At 42.5% G+C, this 18,493-nt stretch overlaps 1 protein-coding gene across 7 annotated transcripts in view; it reads right to left on the bottom strand.

Annotated features, from left to right (window-relative positions):
• The window catches only part of SZT2 (SZT2 subunit of KICSTOR complex), a 297,498-nt gene that overhangs the window by 37,118 nt on the left and 241,887 nt on the right, over window positions 1-18,493 (bottom strand). For all 7 annotated transcript variants that reach the window (XR_013262121.1, XM_077450667.1, XM_077450670.1 and 4 more), the window contains 2 exons: window positions 14,577-14,974; window positions 289-411 (listed from right to left, as the gene is read on the bottom strand). Coding sequence is in view for 6 of the 7 variants with exons in the window: in XM_077450667.1 (XP_077306793.1) it covers window positions 289-411; window positions 14,577-14,974 (521 nt within the window). In the remaining variant the exon portion in view is untranslated. The remainder of the gene's footprint in view (window positions 1-288; window positions 412-14,576; window positions 14,975-18,493) is intronic.

Below are 18,493 nucleotides of genomic sequence, written 5' to 3'. Positions count from 1 at the left end.
GTGTTTGTGTTGTGTGTAACTTCACTTCCGTAACATTATGTGATGGTTTCGCTGAACTGTATTGCCGAAACTATGTTGGAACGCACGGCGCGAGTGTTTGGAACGCATCGCGCATGCGCAGTACGCAACAACGTCACTTCCGCACCATCCTGTGATAGGCAGCAAAATGTGACACTACACCGCTATGTTTGTCACTTTTTTTTTTTTTTTCACATATAAAACCCAATAAAAAAAAAAAGGACTAAAAAAAGGGGCAGTTAAAGTCAGGCGTCCCCTTCTGACGGTCACCTTAGGACGTGTCGCTCCCGATCGGTCTGCTCTTCAAACGGTACGGCACTGTGGCACACCAATAACGATACATCAAAGTCATCATGATGCCGGGCACCTTCTGTGTCTTTGTACGAGCCAGAGCTGCCAACGAGACAAGGAACGGTCAACTCAGGAGAACCTCAAGGCCATCGTCTATAGACAAACCTGCTTCCACCCCTCCCCCAATCTGGAGATTAACCTCTTCCCTCCGAAGGGTAAAACAAATGTTAAGGCCTGAGCACAATTTTGCAACTTTGACACGTGTTAGTAAAACCGTACAGTGAGGAAAATAAATAAATATAAGTATTTGACCCCCCTGCTGGTTTTGTGCGTTTTCCCACTGACATAGAAACGATCGGTCTATAATTTTAATGGTCGGTTTATTTTAACAGCGAGAGACAGAATAACAACAAAAATATCCAGAAAAACGCATTTCAAAAAAGTTTTAAATTGATTTGCATTTTAATGAGTGAAATAAGTATTAGACCCCTTATCAATCAGCAATATTTCTGGCTCTCAGGTGACTTCTCTATACAGGTAACAAGCTGAGATTAGGAGCACTCTCTTAATCACTTCAGCCCCGGAGGATTTGGCTGCTCAATGACCCGGGCCATTTTTTTTTGCGATTCGGCACTGCTTTGACTGACAATTGCGCGGGTTTGTGCGACGTTGCACCCAAACAAGATTGACGTCCTTTTTTTTTCCCCACAAATAGAGCTTTCTATTGGTGGTATTTGATCACCTCTGTGGTTTTTATTTTTTTGCAATATAAAGGAGAGCGACAATTTAGAAAAAAAACACAATCTCTTTTACATTCTGCTATAATAAATATCCCAAATAAAAAAAAAAAACAAAAAAAAAAAAATGTTTTTCCTTAGTTTAGGCCGACCTGTATTCTTCTACATATTTTTGGTAAAAAACAAAAACAATTTTTTTTACCTTAGTTTAGGCCGATCTGTATTCTACATATTTTTGGTAAAAAAACAAAAAAAAAAAAAAAAAAAAAATATGTTTTCCTTAGTTTAGGCTGATCTCTATTCTACATATTTTTGGTAAATAAAAAAAACCAAAAACATATTTTTTCCTTAGTTTAGGCCGACCTGTATTCTTCTACATATTTTTGGTAAAAAATATAAAACAAAAAATTTTTTTTTTTCCTTACTTTAGGCCGATCTGTATTCTTCTACATATTTTTGTAAAAACAAAAAAACAAAAAACAAAAAAAATGTTTTCCTTAGTTTAGGCCGACCTGTATTCTTCTACATATTTTTGGTAAAAAAAACAAAACAAAAAAAAAAAAAAAATGTTTTCCTTAGTTTAGGCTGATTTCTATTCTACATATTTTTGGTAAATAAAAAAAAAAAAAAAAACATATTTTTTCCTTAGTTTAGGCTGACCTGTATTCTTCTACATATTTTTGGTAAAAAATATAAAACAAAAAAATTTTTTTTTTCCTTACTTTAGGCAGATCTGTATTCTTCTACATATTTTTGTAAAAAAAAAAAAAACAAAAACAAAAAAAATGTTTTCCTTAGTTTAGGCCGACCTGTATTCTTCTATATATTTTTGGTAAAAAACAAAACCAAAAACAAATTTTTTACCTGAGTTTAGGCCAATCTGTATTCTACATATTTTTGGTAAAAAACAAAAAAAAATCATTTTTTCCTTAGTTTAGGCCGATCTCTATTTTTCTACATATTTTTGGTAAATAAAAAACAAACAAAAAAAACAAAACAAAAAAAAAACACCAATTTTTTCCTTAGTTTAGGCCGATCTGTATTCTTCTACATATTTTTGGTAAAAAACAAAACAAATTTTTTTCTTAGTTTAGGCCGATCTGTATTCTTCTACATATTTTTGGTAAAAAACAAAACAAAACAAATTTTTTTCTTAGTTTAGGCCGATCTGTATTCTTCTACATATTTTTGGTAAAAAATATAAAACAAAAAATTTTTTTTTTTCCTTACTTTAGGCCGATCTGTATTCTTCTACATATTTTTGTAAAAAAAAAAAAAACAAAAACAAAAAAAATGTTTTCCTTAGTTTAGGCCGACCTGTATTCTTCTATATATTTTTGGTAAAAAACAAAACCAAAAACAAATTTTTTACCTGAGTTTAGGCCAATCTGTATTCTACATATTTTTGGTAAAAAACAAAAAAAAATCATTTTTTCCTTAGTTTAGGCCGATCTCTATTTTTCTACATATTTTTGGTAAATAAAAAACAAACAAAAAAAAAAACACCAATTTTTTCCTTAGTTTAGGCCGATCTGTATTCTTCTACATATTTTTGGTAAAAAACAAAACAAAACAATATTTTTTCTTAGTTTAGGCCGATCTGTATTCTTCTACATATTTTTGGTAAAAAACAACAAAAAAACAAAACAAAAAAAACAAAAACACATTTTTTCCTTAGTTTAGGCCGATCTGTATTCTTCTACATATTTTTGGTAAAAAACAAAACAAAAATTTTTTTTCCTTAGTTTAGGCCGATCTGTATTCTTCTACATATTTTTGGTAAAAAACAAAACAAAAATTTTTTTTCCTTAGTTTAGGCCGATCTGTATTCTTCTACATATTTTTGGTAAAAAAATAATAATAATCGCAATAAGCATATATTGATTGGTTTGCGCAAAATTTATAGCATCTGCAAAATGGGGGGGGGGATAGATTTATGGCATTTATATTATTATTATTTATTTTTTTACTGGTAATGGCGGTGATCTGCGATTTTTATCAGGACTGTGATATTGCGGCGGACACATCGGACAGTTCGGACACATTTTTGGAACCAGTGGCAATTATACAGCAATCAGTGCTGATAAAAATGTACTGATAACAGTATAAATGCCACTGGCAGGGAAGGAGTTAACACTAGGGCCGATCAAGGGGTTAAATGTGTTCCCTAGGTATGTTCTAACTGTAGGGGGGAGGGGACTGACTAGGAGGAGAGAGAGAGAGAGATCGGTGTTCACACTTAGTATGAACACACGATCTGTCTCCACTCCCCTGAGAGAACCACGATCTGTGTGTGTTTAGCCCAGCGGAGCCAGCCTGCTGCTGTTCAACTGCAGCGGCTGGTCGGGAAGGGGTTAAAGGGAGTGCTCCTAATCTCAGCTTGTTACCTGTATAAAAGACACCCGTCCACAGAAGCAATCGATCAGATTCCAATCTCTCCACCGTGGCCAAGACCAAAGAGCTGTCCAAGGAGGTCGGGGACAAGATTGTAGATCTACACAAGGCTGGAATGGGCTACAAGACCATTGCCAGCCAGCTTGGGAAGACGGTGACAACGGTTGGTGCGATTATTCGCAAATGGAAGAAACATAAAATAACCGTCAATCCCTCAGTCTGGGGCTCCATGGAAGATCTCACCTCGTGGAGTTTGAATGATGATGAGAATGGTGAGGAACGAGCCCAGAACTACACAGGAGAATCTTCTCAATGATCTCAAGGCAGCTGGGACCATAGACACCAAGAAAACAATTGGTAACACACTACACCATGAAGGACTCAAATCCTGCAGTGCCTACAAGGTCCTCCTGCTCAGGAAAGCCCATGTACAGACCCGTCTGAAGTTTGCTAATGAACATCTGAATGATTGAGAGGAGAACTGGGGGAAAGTGTTGTGGTCGGAGGAGACCACATCGAGCTCTTTGGCATCAACTCAACTCGACGTGTTTGGAGGAGGAGGAGGAGGAGGAGGAATGCTGCCTACGACCCCAAGAACACCATCCCCCACCATCATACATGGAGGTGGAAACATTATGCTTTGGGGGTGTTTTTCTACTAAGGGGACAGGACAAATTCACCGCATCAAAGAGATGGTGGATGGTGCCATGTCCTGTCAAATCTTGGGTGAGAACCTCCTTCCCTCAGCCAAGGCATTGGAAATGAGTTGTGGATAGGTACTCCAGCATGACGATGACCCAAAACACACGGCCACAGCAACAAAGGAGTGGCTCAAGAAGAAGCACATTAAGGTCCTGGAGTCACCTGGCCAGTCTCCAGACCTTAATCCCATAGAAAATACGTGGAGGGAGCTGAAGGTTCGAGTTACCAAACATCAGCCTGGAAACCTTCATGACTTGGAGAGGATCTGCAAAGAGGACAAAATCCCTCCTGAGATGTGCGAACCTGGAGGCCAACTCCACCAAACGTCTGACCTCTGTGATCACCAACAAGGGATTTGCCACCAACTACTAAGTCATGTTTTGCGAAGGGGTCAAATACTTATTTCACTCATTAAAATGCAAATCAATTTATAACTTTTTTGAAATGCGTTTTTCTGGATATTTTTGTTGTTATTCTCTCACTGTTATAATAAACCGACCATTAAAATTATAGACTGATCGTTTCTTTTGTCAGTGGCCAAACGTAAAAAAAAAAAAATCAGCAGGGGATCAAATACAATTTCTTCTCACTGTACATCACGACTACTTTGTGCATCCAGGTGGATTATACAGCGTTTTTTTCTTGACAAATTTGGGCTTTCATTTGGTGGTAAATGGTTATGAATATCTCCTGATTATTTGTTTATTATTAAAAGGAAAACTGGCCCAAAGAAGTAAAAAAATTAAAATGAAAATTAAGAAAAAAATCCATAAAAAAAATGCAAAAATATAAAAAAAATGATTTAAAAAAATCCATAAATATAAAAAAATATCTAATAAGAGCATTTAAAAAAAAAGCATAAATAAAACAAAAAATGGATTTAAAAAATCCATAAATAAAAAAATGTTTTTAAAAAATCCATACATTTCACAGGTTTCTTCCCAGTAAGAGCTGTGGAAATGTGGAATAGACTCCCTGCAGAGGTGGTTCTGGCCGGCTCAGTAGATTGCTTTAAGAAAGGTCTGGATTATTTCCTAAGTGTACAGAATATAACTGGATACTGACATTTATAGGTAAAGTTGATCCGGGGAAAATTGGATCGCCTTTCGGGGGATCAGGAAGGAGTTTTTTCCCCTGCTTTAGCAAATTGGATCATGCTCTGCATGGGTTTTTGCCTTCCTCTGGATCAACTGTGGGTATAGAATTGGGTATATGGGATTGTATGATATTATTATTATTATTTTGTGGTTGAACTAGATGGACTTGTGTCTTTTTTCAAACTATGTAACTATAAATAAAAAAATGGTTTTAAAAAAAATCCATAAATATAATTAATGAATGAAAAATTAAATAAAAAATACATTAATATATAAAATAGATTTAGAAAATGCATACATATAAAAAATAATAATTGATAAAAAAATTATATAATATATAAAAAAATAATAGTATATTTTATATATATATATATATATATATATATATATATATATATATATATATATATATATATATATATATATATACACTACCGTTCAAAAGTTTGGGGTCACATTGAAATGTCCTTATTTTTGAAGGAAAAGCACTGTACTTTTCAATGAAGCTAACTTTAAACTAGTCCTAACTTTAAACAAATATACTCTATACATTGCTAATGTGGTAAATGACTATTCTAACTGCAAATGTCTAGTTTTTGGTGCAATATCTACATAGGTGTATAGAGGCCCGTTTCCAGCAACTATCACTCCAGTGTTCTAATGGTACAATGTGTTTGCTCATTGGCTCAGAAGGCTAATTGATGATTAGCAAACCCTTGTGCAATCATGTTCACACATCTAAAAACAGTCTAGCTCCTTCCAGAAGCTACAAAACTGACCTTCCTGTGAGCAGATTGAGTTTCTGGAGCATCACATTTGTGGGGTCAATTAAACGCTCAAAATGGCCAGAAAAAGAGAACTTTCATCTGAAACTCGTCAGTCTATTCTTGTTCTTAGAAATGAAGGCTATTCCATGCGAGAAATTGCAAAGAAATTGAAGATTTCCTACAACGGTGTGTACTACTCCCTTCAGAGGACAGCACAAACAGGCTCTAACCAGAGTAGAAAAAGAAGTGGGAGGCCGCGTTGCACAACTAAGCAAGAAGATAAGCACATTAGAGTCTCTAGTTTGAGAAACAGACGCCTCACAGGTCCCCAACTGGCATCTTCATTAAATAAATGAATAAGGAAGGCTATCACTCCATTTTGCAACGCCATGCCATACCCAGTGGACAGCGCTTGATTGGAGCCAATTTCATCCTACAACAGGACAATGACCCTAAACACACCTCCAAATTGTGCAAGAAATATTTACAGCAGAAGCAGGCAGCTGGTATTCTATCGGTAATGGAGTGGCCAGCACAGTCACCAGATCTGAACCCCATTGAGCTGTTGTGGGAGCAGCTTGACCGTATGGTACGCCAGAAGTGCCCATCCAACCAATCCAACTTGTGGGAGCTGCTTCTGGAAGCGTGGGGTGCAATTTCTCCAGCTTACCTCAATAAATTAACAGCTAGAATGCCAAAGGTGTGCAATGCTGTAATTGCTGCAAAAGGAGGATTCTTTGACGAAAGCAAAGTTTGATGTAAAAACAATGTTATTTCAAATACAAATCATTATTTCTAACCTTGTCAATGTCTTGACTCTATTTTCTATTCATTTCACAACGTATGGTGGTGAATAAGTGTGACTTTTCATGGAAAACACAAAATTGTTTGGGTGACCCCAAACTTTTGAACGGTAGTGTATATATATATATATATATATATATATATATATATATATATATATATATATATATATATATATATATATGTGTATGTGTGTGTGTGTGTAAACTGGGCACTGTTAGATTTTTTGGCCAGGGAATTTAGACTTCAATGTCCTCTGGGTATTAAAGAATTATAATAGATCAAAAAGAAAAATAAATACTGCGCTAAACTAAAAAAAAAGTTTTCACTGGACTATTTTTAATTTATTGGACTTTTTTTATCACTTCACTTGGCATTTTTTCGAATTTCATTATTAACACTTGTTATTTATAATTCTTTTTATAAATGATGGTATGTTGGATTTATTAGAGGGGTAGATTAACTTTTTGTTCACTACTATTGCAATCAATTAATCACTCATAGGCGTTTACATTTAATTTTATTTACAGTATTTATGCATGTGCGCGGCTTTTTTTCTTTTCTTATGCTGGCCACAGTTGGATCGAAATTTCGGCCGGTTAAGCTGGAATTGGCCTGGATTTCAATCCATGGGTTGTCGCTCCCACTTTACAGAAATGTTCGAAACTTTTTTTTTCTTTAACCACTAGGGATCCGCGCTATAGCCAAATGACGGCTACAGCGCGGACCTCCTTTGCCGGGACTATGTCTATTGACGTCGTCCCGTGCACGAGCGGCCTGCGCGCCCCCTGAGGGGCACGCCCCGCGCGCTCTGTAATCAGCGAGTCTATGAGACTCGCCTGATCACGGATCGGAGCAAGGGGTCAATCCCGACCCCTTACCACGTGATCAGCTGTCAGCCAATGACAGCTGATCATGTGATAGAACGGAGCCGGTAATCGGCTATTATTCCTCCTCGCGCTGACAGCGCGAGGAGAAAAAAAAAAAGCCGATCACCGGCGGCCGTGATCGGGACATCAGTCCCGATCACGGCCAGCTTACCAGTGCTCACATGCCCCCTGCCAGTGCCACCTCAGAAATAAAAAAAGTGCCCCCCATCAGTGCCCACAGTGCCACCCATCAGTGCCCACAATCTGCCTCAACAACGGTGCTGCACCCCAGTGCCACATATCCGTGCCCATCAGTGTCATCTACCAGTGCCCATCAGTGACGCCCATCAGTGCCCAGCAGTGCCACCTATCAGTGCCCATCAGTCCCATCTATCAGTGGTATCCATCAGTGCCCCTTAGTGCCACCCATCCGTGCCACCCATCAGTGCCCATCAGTGCCGCCTTATCTGTACCCATCAGTACTGCCTTATCTGTGCCTATCGGTGCCACCTTATCTGTGCCTATTAGTGCCGCCTTAACTATGCCTATCAGTGCCCACCAGTGCAGCCTATCAGTGCCCACCAGTGCAGTCTATCAGTGCCCACCAGTGCAGTCTATCAGTGCCCACCAGTGCAGTCTATCAGTGCCCACCAGTGCAGTCTATCAGTGCCCACCAGTGCAGTCTATCAGTGCCCATCAGTGCAGCCTATCAGTGCCCATCAGTGCAGCCTATCAGTGCCCACCAGTGCAGCCTATCAGTGCCCACCAGTGCAGCCTATCAGTGCCCACCAGTGCAGCCTATCAGTGCCCACCAGTGCAGCCTATCAGTGCCCACCAGTGCCGCCTCATCAGCGCACTTCAATGAAGGAGAAAAATGACCTGTTTGCAAAATTTTATAACAAACTATTAAACATGATTTATTTTTATTTTTTTATTTTGCATCTTTTTTTGTTTGTTTAGCAAAAAATAAAACTCTCAACTGTAATTAAATACCACCAAAAGAAAGCTCTATTTGTGGGAAAAAAATGATAAAAATTTCATTTGGGTACAGTGTTGTATGCCCGCGCAATTGTCATTCAAAGTACATCAGCGCTGAAAGCTGAAAATTGGTCTGGGCAGGAGGGGGGTTTAAGTGCCCAGTAAGCAAGTGGTTAATCAGCAGCTGCAGATCAGTATATTCTGACCGTGGAGAGTCCCTGCTATCAGAATACACTGGGGGGTTATTTACGAAAGGCAAATCCACTTTGCACTGCAAGTGCACTTGGAAGTGCAGTCGCTCTAAATCTAAGGGGTAGACCTGAAATGAGGGGAAGCTCTGCTGATTTTATCATCCAATCATGTGCAAGCTAAAATGCTGTTTTTTTTATTTTCCTCGCATGTCCCCCTCGGATCTACGACGACTTTACTTCCAAGTGTACTTTCAGTGCAAAGTGGATTTTCCTTTATTAAATAACCCCCAATGTTTCAACAGGGAGGATACCTTTGTCCATCTCGACGTGCGGATGGAGGAATTCATTTGTTTTTTTGTTTTTTTTTTCGTTCAACCCACTGGCTGAATGAAAGAAAAAAAAAAAAAAAAGAGAAAGACAATCCATCTATGGCCAGTCTAAGCCCTTGTACACACGGTCGGACATTCCGATGGAAAATGTCCGATCGGACCGTGTTATCGGATAATCAGACTGTGTGTGGGCTCCATCGGACTGTTTTAGAGCTGGGCTATAAAATTTTTCGACAACATGATCCGATCGGACTTTGTCCGATCATGTGTAGAGAATTCCGATCGGACAAAGTGCCACGCATGCTCAGATCAAATTCCTAGACCAAAGCTATTGGCTACTAGCGTGAATGTAGTCCCGTCCTAAGGAAATAACGTCATCACGTTACGTACGATCGGATCTTCCGACAACTTTGTCCGACCGTGTGTATGCAACACCAGTTTTGGACAAAATCCATCAGACAAAATCCGATGGAATGTCCAACCCGTGTGTACAAGGGCTTAGAGCTAAAGAGCATAGCTAATATGTCTGAAAGGAGACTCAATGACAAACATGACTCCAGTGGAGCCCCAGGGTGATCAATATGCAAACACCAAGTTCTGTCTAAGGAAGTGTGTGCCTGCGTGTCCCCTCCATTATTACAGATGTTCAGGCCGTTGCACTGGGGGGGGACGTGTGGGGAGGATGGCAGGACTACGACTTCAGAGCCGAAGGGCTGCCATTTCCAAAAGGCTCCTGGTGTGCTCGGAAGGATGAAAGACATATTGTTCTTCTGAGTAGTGAGCTCAGCTGCCTCTCTTTGATCTATAGACAGGCTCACTTTATGAGATGCAGAGCACAGGCAAGCAATATCTGTTAGGATCAGTATATATATTTTAAATACGTTTTACAGATATACACATAGATAGGGTCAAACACAAAATAAACAGGCAGTATGTGACCTGAAACCAAAGCACTGCCCCCCTCCTCTTCATCATGCTATTGGCTCGTCACTGTGGGGTTGAGCGACTAAAACTGGACAGCGCAAAATCTGGTGCCGTTCTGCACAAAAACCAATCAGCTTCCAGGTTAATTTTTTATTATTTTTTTGTTTGTCAAATCTTAACTGCTTCATCACTTAAAGCGGAGGTCCACCCTAAAGTGGACCTTCCGCTAATTGGAACCCTCCCCCCCTCCGGTGCCACAACTGGCACCTTTCAGGGGGGAGGGGGTGCAGGTACCTGTACAGAACAGGTATCTGCACCCACTTCCGGCGTAGATTCTGCAGAAGGTACGCCCCTTTCCGCAGAATCTACGCCCCTTTCCGAAAGTCCCCCGCTGCCTGCTGGGAAACACACGGATCCCAGAGACAGCGGGGACCATCCTTATTGCGCAGCGCGACTCGCGCATGCGCAGTAGGGAACCGGGAAATGAAGCCGCAAGGCTCCACTTCCTGATTCCCATACCCAAGATGGCGGCGGCAGCACCCGAGAGACGATCAAGAGATCGGCTTCGGGTGCCGACATCGCGGGCGCGCTGGGCGGGTAAGTGTCATTATTTTAAAAGTCAGCAGATGCAGTATTTGTAGCTGCTGGCTTTGAAAAAAAAAAAAACGGCGGTCTCCCGCTTTAAGCCCCGGACTTGCAGCCAAAGGACCAGGCCCCTTTTTGCGATTCGGAAATACGTCGCTTTAACTGACAATTGCGCGGGCGTGCGACGTGGCTCCCAAACAAAATTGGCGTCCTTTTTTTTCCCCGCAAATAGAGCTTTCTTTTGGTGGTATTTGATCACCTCTGCGGTTTTTATTTTTTGCGCTATAAACAAAAGTAGAGCGACAATTTTGAAAAAAATTTAATATTTTTTTTACTTTTTGCTAGAATACATATCCCCAAAAAATATATAAAAAAAATGTTTTTCCTCAGTTTAGACCGATACGTATACTTCTACATATTTTTGGTAAAAAAAAAATTGCAATTAGCGAAAATTGATTGGTTTGCACAAAAAATATAGTGTTTACAAAATAGGGGATAGTTTTATAGCATTTTTATTAATTTTTTTTTACTAGTAATGGCGGCGATCAGCGATTTTTATTGTGACTGCTACATTACGGCGGACACATGGGACATTTTTGACACATTTTTGGGACCATTGTTATTTATACAGCAATCAGTGCTATTTAAATGCACTGATTCCTGTGTAAATGGCACTAGCAGTGAAGGAGTTAACCACTAGGGGGCAAGGAGGGGTTGTGTGTAACGTTATGTGTTTTTTTTTATTGTAGGGGGTGTGGCCTGGCATGTGATGTCACTGATCGTCTTTCCCTATAACAAGGAAGAGACGATCGGTGACAGCCACACTAGGAAGCACGGGGGGAAGTTTGTTTACACAGACCTCTCCTCGTTCTTCAGCTCTGTGAACCGATCGCGGGACACCAGTGGCGATCGGGTCCGCTGGTCCTGCGGCCACGGTCACGGAGTTCAGGACCGGGTCGGGAGCGTGCCGCCGGTGGCGCGCTCCCGACCCACGGCTGGGCACTTAAGGAGCAACGTACCGGTACGTGCTTGTGCCCAGCCGTGCCATTCTGCCGAACGTAAATGTGCAGGAGGCGGTCCTTAAGCAGTTAAGGCAGTTTTACTGCTACAGGGTGGCATCCTCTGCACCGGTTTATACGTGATCCGGCTCCTCCGGGTAGTGGGTGCTAATGCACGCTGCTGGCGGCTCACTCCCGCTGTGATTATACACAGAGGAATCTGATCAGCTGACACAGCGGACTCGACTTCCACCAGCACCAGCCAATTGTTCGGTACGGATGCAGAAAGGTGGTCTGCCTATGTAAACAACAACAAGGCAGATCGCAGTCCTGTCAGGAGGGAAGGCATGGATCCTGGGTCTCTGCAAAGCAGGAACATGGATTAATGTCTTCCCCTAGTGAAAGCACCTTCTATAGTGTAGTAAAACCCTGGCTAGGCACACAGTTAACCCTTTGCTCGCCCCTGATGTTAAACCCCTTCCCTGCCAGTGTCATTATTACAGTGACAGTGCATATTTCTTAGCACCGATCATTGTATTGGTGTCACTGGTCCCCAAAAATTGAAAGTTAGCATCAGAATATCCGCCACAATATTGTAGTCCCGATATTAGTCACTGATTGGCGCCATCACTAGTAAAAAAAAAAAAAAAAAAATCCCATAGTTAGCAGACGCTATACATTTTGGGCGAACCAATCAATATATGCTCTTTGGGATTTTTAATTTTTTTTGGCAGCATATAAAGTATGCTTAAAATGTATTTATTTATTCATATTTATTTTTTCGATTTGTAAAGAAAAAATTATTGGAGATGTTTTATAGCAGTTTTTTTTTTTTTTCAAAATTGTCGGCCATTTCTTGTTTAAAGCGCAAAACAACCCCCCCCCGCAGAGGTGATCGAATACCACCAAAAGAAAGCTCTATTTGTGGGGAAGAAAGGACAACAATTTTATTTTGGTACAATTACGCACGGCCATGCAATTGTCAAAGTAACACAGTGCAGAATCGCAAAAAAAAAAGGGCAAATAATGAGGGGTGGGGGTTGGGGGGGGGGGGGGTGTAGCTGAGCTGATTGGCTACCATGCACAGCTGCACCAGATTTTCCAGTTTTAGTAAATCAACCCCAATGTTACTTTTCAGTGACAAGGTCGATACTGAGATTTGTCCTCCCCAACTCCTTGTTACATTGTATCACTACCAGTGGTCTAATGATTATCAGACATGGCTATCTATGTACCGTATTTGCCGGCGTATAAGACGACCTTTTACATGTAAAAAAAATTGGCCAAAAAGCTGGGGGTCGTCTTATACGCCGGATCAGCCCCTCGGATGGCTGCTTGGTGTTCGGTAATACTGTATGTAGCTTCGGCTACATACAGTATATACCGTTGAGCCAATCCCGGTGAGCGATGTATTCAAATGAATACAAAGCCTGCTCGGATTGGAGTAACGACCTCTGCCAATCCGAGCAGGCTACTCTGTAGGCTGCTCGGATTGGCTTGGAGAGTCAGAGAGGCGCGGGCTGATGTTGTTACAGCCTCTGCCAATCCAAGCAGGCTTTGTATTCATTAATAGAATACATCGCTCGCCGTGATTGGCTCCAGCAAATGCAGGAAGAAGGAAGAAATATGAAGCCTCGGAAGCCTCGTCGTCTTATACGGTAAGTACAGTTTTAAAAGCGTTTTCGTCCTGTAAGATTAGAGGGTCGCCTTATACACCGGCAAATACGGTAACAAAGTATTAAAGGCTGTTAATAAAAAAAAATAAAAAAAGATAAAAAAAGATAAAAACTTCCTTAACCACTTCCCGACCAGCGCACGCCGATGTACGTCGACAGAATGGCACGGGCAGGCATATTGGCGTACAGGTACGTCCAATATTCAATGCCGCCCTGCCACCGGGAGCGCGCCGCCGGTGGTGGTGCGCTCCCGCGCTGGTCGGGACCCCCGTGAGTCCGGTCGCGGGACCCGCGGACTCGATCGCCGCGGGCATCCCCGCGATCGTCTCACGGAGCGGCCGAATGGAGGAAATGCCGAGTAAACAGCTTTTCTCCATTCTGCCTAGCAACTAGTGACGCTGATCTCTGCTCCATGTGATTGGAGCAGAGATCAGTGTTCACTAAATGAAAGCCCAACCCCCCCCCCACAGTTAGTAACACACCCCTAGGAACACTTAACCCCTACACTGCCACCCACTGGTTAACCCCTTCACTGCCAGTGTCATTTACACAGGAATCAGTGCATTTATATAGCACTGATTACTGTATAAATGACAATGGTCCCAAAAATGTGTCAAAAATGTCCGATCAGTCCCCCACAATGTCGCAGTCACAATAAAAATCGCTGATCGCCGCCATTACTAGTAAAAAAAAAAATAATAAAAAATTATTAATAAAAATGCTATAAAACTATCCCTATTTTGTAAACGCTATAACTTTTGCGCAAACCAATCAATAATCGCTTATTGCGATTTTTTTTACCAAAAATATGTAGAAGAATACGTATCGGCCTAAACTGAGGGAAAAAAATGTTTTTTTTATATATTTTTGGGGGATATTTATTATAGCAAAAAGTAAAAAATAATGCGTTTTTTTCAAAATTGTCGCTCTATTTTTGTTTATAGCGCAAAAAATAAAAACCGCAGGGGTGATCAAATACCACCAAAAGAAAGCTCTATTTGTGGGAAAAAAAGGACGTCAATTTTGTTTGGGAGCCACGTCGCACGACCGCGCAATTGTCAGTTAAAGCGACGCAGTGCCGAATCGCAAAAAGTGGTCTGGTCTTTGACCAGCAAAATGGTCCGGTCTGTAAGTGGTTAAACAACATGCAATCCCTTAGCAATGTGCTAAGATTCTTTCATATTTTTTCCTATGTATATTCCTACAAACATCGAACCTGTTCCAGATGGACACCAGGCCGTACTCATTCTGCTCTCCACTGGCGCTCTTCTTGCCGTTGCTCCCAAGCACCGAGGGCCGAACCATCCTCAGCGGCTTCATGTGATAGGTGTTGGCGTGATCGGCGATGTAGTTGTACAGCTGATGAGCGGCGATGATCTCGGTAGGAACGGACAGCGTGTCCTGGTGCACGTGGTTGCGTCCATACTTGGGGATGTCGGGGTGCTGGGAAATGAAGAGCTGCAGAAAGCTGGCGAGATCGTAGCCTTGGCGCAGAGACATGTTGGAACCCAGCAGATACTGGTGCACCACCCGCAGGTGGAAGTCGTAGCTGAAGGAATGGACATGCATTAGGTCCCGCACCTTGTCGCACTCTTCAGTGAAGAGCATGGAGAGCTGTAGAGGGAAATAGAAGGGAGATCATTCATTTTCTTAAGTCAATAACGAGATTGGATTCAAACTGGAAAATGAATTGCCTGTTTAGTGGGGGGGGGGGGGACATTAGTGTCTACAAGAGTAAGATTTCGGAAATATCTTAGAAACTGGCAAGGGAGGCCAGTTCTTCCGCTCTTCAAGAAAAGTGATCTTTACCTTAATGTCCGGAGGCCCCTTCGTTATTGATCCAATCCAAAGGCAGGTAAGTCAAGAATCCTGCTGCTTGATAAGCAGCTGGTGAAACACCTGCCCTCAGGACAATGCAAGAGGCATGAAACAGTCAACAAGCGTCTTCTGAGCGACTCTACTGGTTGAGCTTTGGCCACTCCCCTGGTACCAGCAATGAGGGTAACCTTAGTGTTTATGGCCGTCCAATGAAGCTGCATAGCAATAGGTGGTGGTTCTCCAAGCCTTAGATGCCTTTCTCTTCAGCAAGGGCATGGGCTTAGTTTTTAGTGGGTTGTTTGACAACCAGTCTTCAATGCATGTGATACAAAATGTCCTATTTCTGCCCAGTCCTAAAAGCAAACCTGTCCTGGCCCTCAAATCATTTCAAGGGTCTTATAAGGGCAGGGACCTCATGGTGATTGTAAGTAGATGTGAGTCTACAAATGGTCACCACTTAAATCCTGGACACAGGCTGTGTATGGGGGCCTCAGCTTCTGCCCAGGTAAAAGTATAAAGTAGATATAAACCCAACTCCTAAAGTCTGGTAAATTCCTTTCTGAATATGATTCGACCCCCTCCATCCCAGGACTGCAAGGGTTAAATGCTTGTTTACTCTAGGGAAGGTGTAATATGTAGAAAAGTTTTAATTATTTGATGTCTTCACATACAACACCGAACTTCTGGCCCTGAACTGTACATGATGATGTCAGAGAGGCCGCAACTGGTCTAGGGGAGCAGCTTTATGGGACCAATTGTATGGTAGGGAGGAATCCTTCAGGAACAAAGAACAAGGTCATCATTTCAGCTCATTCCTTACTCCATAGACCCCAGGGTGCCCAACCTGCAGGGGCCACATTTGGCCCTCTGGCACTTTTTGTGTGGCCCTTGGGGCCCCTGCACACACTAATTTGTGTTTCCATATTGCCCTGTTGCTAATTTCTGGCTGCTTCATGTAATAGGTTTCCAGTCTACGACAGTCTCCTGAAGCATGTCCCCTGTCTCCAACAACCCCTTTTGCAGGCTCACAGTCTCTGACCATCTCCTGTGTCATGTCTGAAGTCTCCGATCATCTCCTGTGTTAACTCTGCACTCTCTGACCATCTCCTGTGTCATGTGCGCAGTCTCTAACCATCTCCTGTATCATGTCTGCAGTCTCTGACCATCTCCTGTATCATGTCTGCAGTCTCTGACCATCTCCTGTATCATGTCTGCAGTCTCTGACCATCTCCTGTATCATGTCTGCAGTCTCTGACCATATCCTGTATCATGTCTGCAGTCTCTGATCATCTCCTGTATCATGTCTGCAGTCTCTGACCATCTCCTGTATCATGTCTGCAGTCTCTGACCATTTCCTGTATCATGTCTGCAGTATCTGACCATCTCCTGTATCATGTCTGTAGTCTCTGACCATCTCCTGTATCATGTCTGCAGTCTCACACCACCCACTTTACTATGTCTGCAGTCTCTGACCATCTCTGGTATTATGGCCACAGTCTCTGGCCATCTCCTGTACTATGTCTGCAGTCTCTGGCCATCTCCTGTATTATGTTCGCAGTCTCTGACCATCCGCTTTATTACATCCGCAGGCTCTGACTATCTCTTGCACCATACCCACAGTCTTTGACTAAATATCCTCCTCTGTGTGTGCTGAATAAGTGCTGAATTTTATGTGCATCCCATTGGTGATGTCAGGGGCCACACTTGAAGCCCCCCACCACCACCACCACTGCCCTAGAGCAAGGGGCTTCAAACTTTCTAAACAAAGTGCCGGTTAACTGTCCTTCAGACATTAGGGGGGGGCGGACACTTGCCATTAGGTGTATAAATTGTCCTGGAGTCAGTGGGAGTAAAGAGTACATCTTTAGCATTAAGGGGGAGGAATAGTGGCGCATCATTGGTGTCAGTGGGATGAATAGTGCCCCATCATTTGTGTCAGTGGGTAGAATAGTGGCCCATCATTGTTGTCAGTAGGAGAAATAGTGCCCCATCATTGGTGTCAGTGGGAGGAATAGTACCCCATCATTGGTATCAGTGGGAGGAATAGTGCTCCATCATTGGTGTCAGTAGGAGAAATAGTGCCCCATCATTGGTGTCAGTGGGAGGAATAGTGCCCCATCATTGGTATCAGTGGGAGGAATAGTGCTCCATCATTGGTGTCAGTGGAAGGAATAGTGCCCCATCATTGGAAGTAATAATGCCCCATCATTGGTGTCAGTGGGAGGAATAGCGCCTCATCATTGTTGTCAGTGGGAGGAATAGTGCCCCATCATTTGTGTCAGTGGGAGGAATAGTGCCCCATCATTGGTGTCAGTGGGAGGAATAGTGTCCCATCATTGGTATCAGTAGGAGGAACAGTGCCCCATCATAGGTGTCAGTGGGAGAATGAGTGTCCCAAGGGCTGGGTAAAGGCAAGAAAGGGCTGTGGTTTGGAGGCCACTAACCTAGAATAGTACTTAACCCTTGCTATATGTGGGCGGTGCTGTGTTCGATGCACAAAGACCAGAATGCAATTGGGTAGCAAAGGCGCTGGTATTTAGAGGTTGAATGAGGGGGTGGGGCCTAATGTGAACAGGGGGTGGGGCTTTAAGCTGAAGTCCAGGTTTCCTATCACTTTACATTGTTTGTTTAGGTTATTTGGCAGATATGAGTGGTGTATCATACTGTAGTATCGGCAGAGGTGGAGACCGTGACATCATCCATCCGCCACTCCACCTCCGCCAATCAGAGTAAGCCTTATTATGACAAAAATAAGAAACACTCAGCTCCCCTTGATTATATCCTGGCCACAGAGGGGAAGTCTTCCATATTGCTACTTAACATTGCTGTTGCATACTGTATGTAGCTAATGCCACTACAGTATGATACATCGCTTATATCATCAGAATTGCTATTCGGGCCAGCTTGGTGTGAACAAACCAGGAAACCTGGACTTCAGTCTTTAATCTAAATCTGAAGTCAAAGTTCCATGTACAGACCTGTCCTAGGATTTGGGGGCTCCATAGGGACGCAGTGTTTGATTTGAGGACTAACGCAGCTACTGGAGAAACACACAAAAGTCCCTGTACACTTCAGCATTGTTATACCTTAGGCACTTTTTAAAGGCACACGTGGCAAACACAAGGCCCACAGGCCGAATCCAACCCACCAGGCCATTTCATGTGGTCTTTGCACCTCTCCTGCAGCTGCAGAACCCCCCCCCCCCCCCCTTAATTCCACCCCCCATCTTGTCTCAGCAGGCAGGAGCAGAGAGGAGGACAGAACTCCTCTGCCAGATCCTACACCTCTTTGTGCAGCTACAGCACCTCATTTCTA

This window comes from Lithobates pipiens, unplaced genomic scaffold (assembly GCF_037356315.1).
Source record: "Lithobates pipiens isolate NorthernLeopardFrog02 unplaced genomic scaffold, aLitPip1_a1.2 Scaffold_23, whole genome shotgun sequence".
NCBI classification, from domain to species: Eukaryota; Metazoa; Chordata; class Amphibia; order Anura; family Ranidae; genus Lithobates; species Lithobates pipiens.
This window is presented reverse-complemented; position numbering and strand designations above follow the sequence as displayed.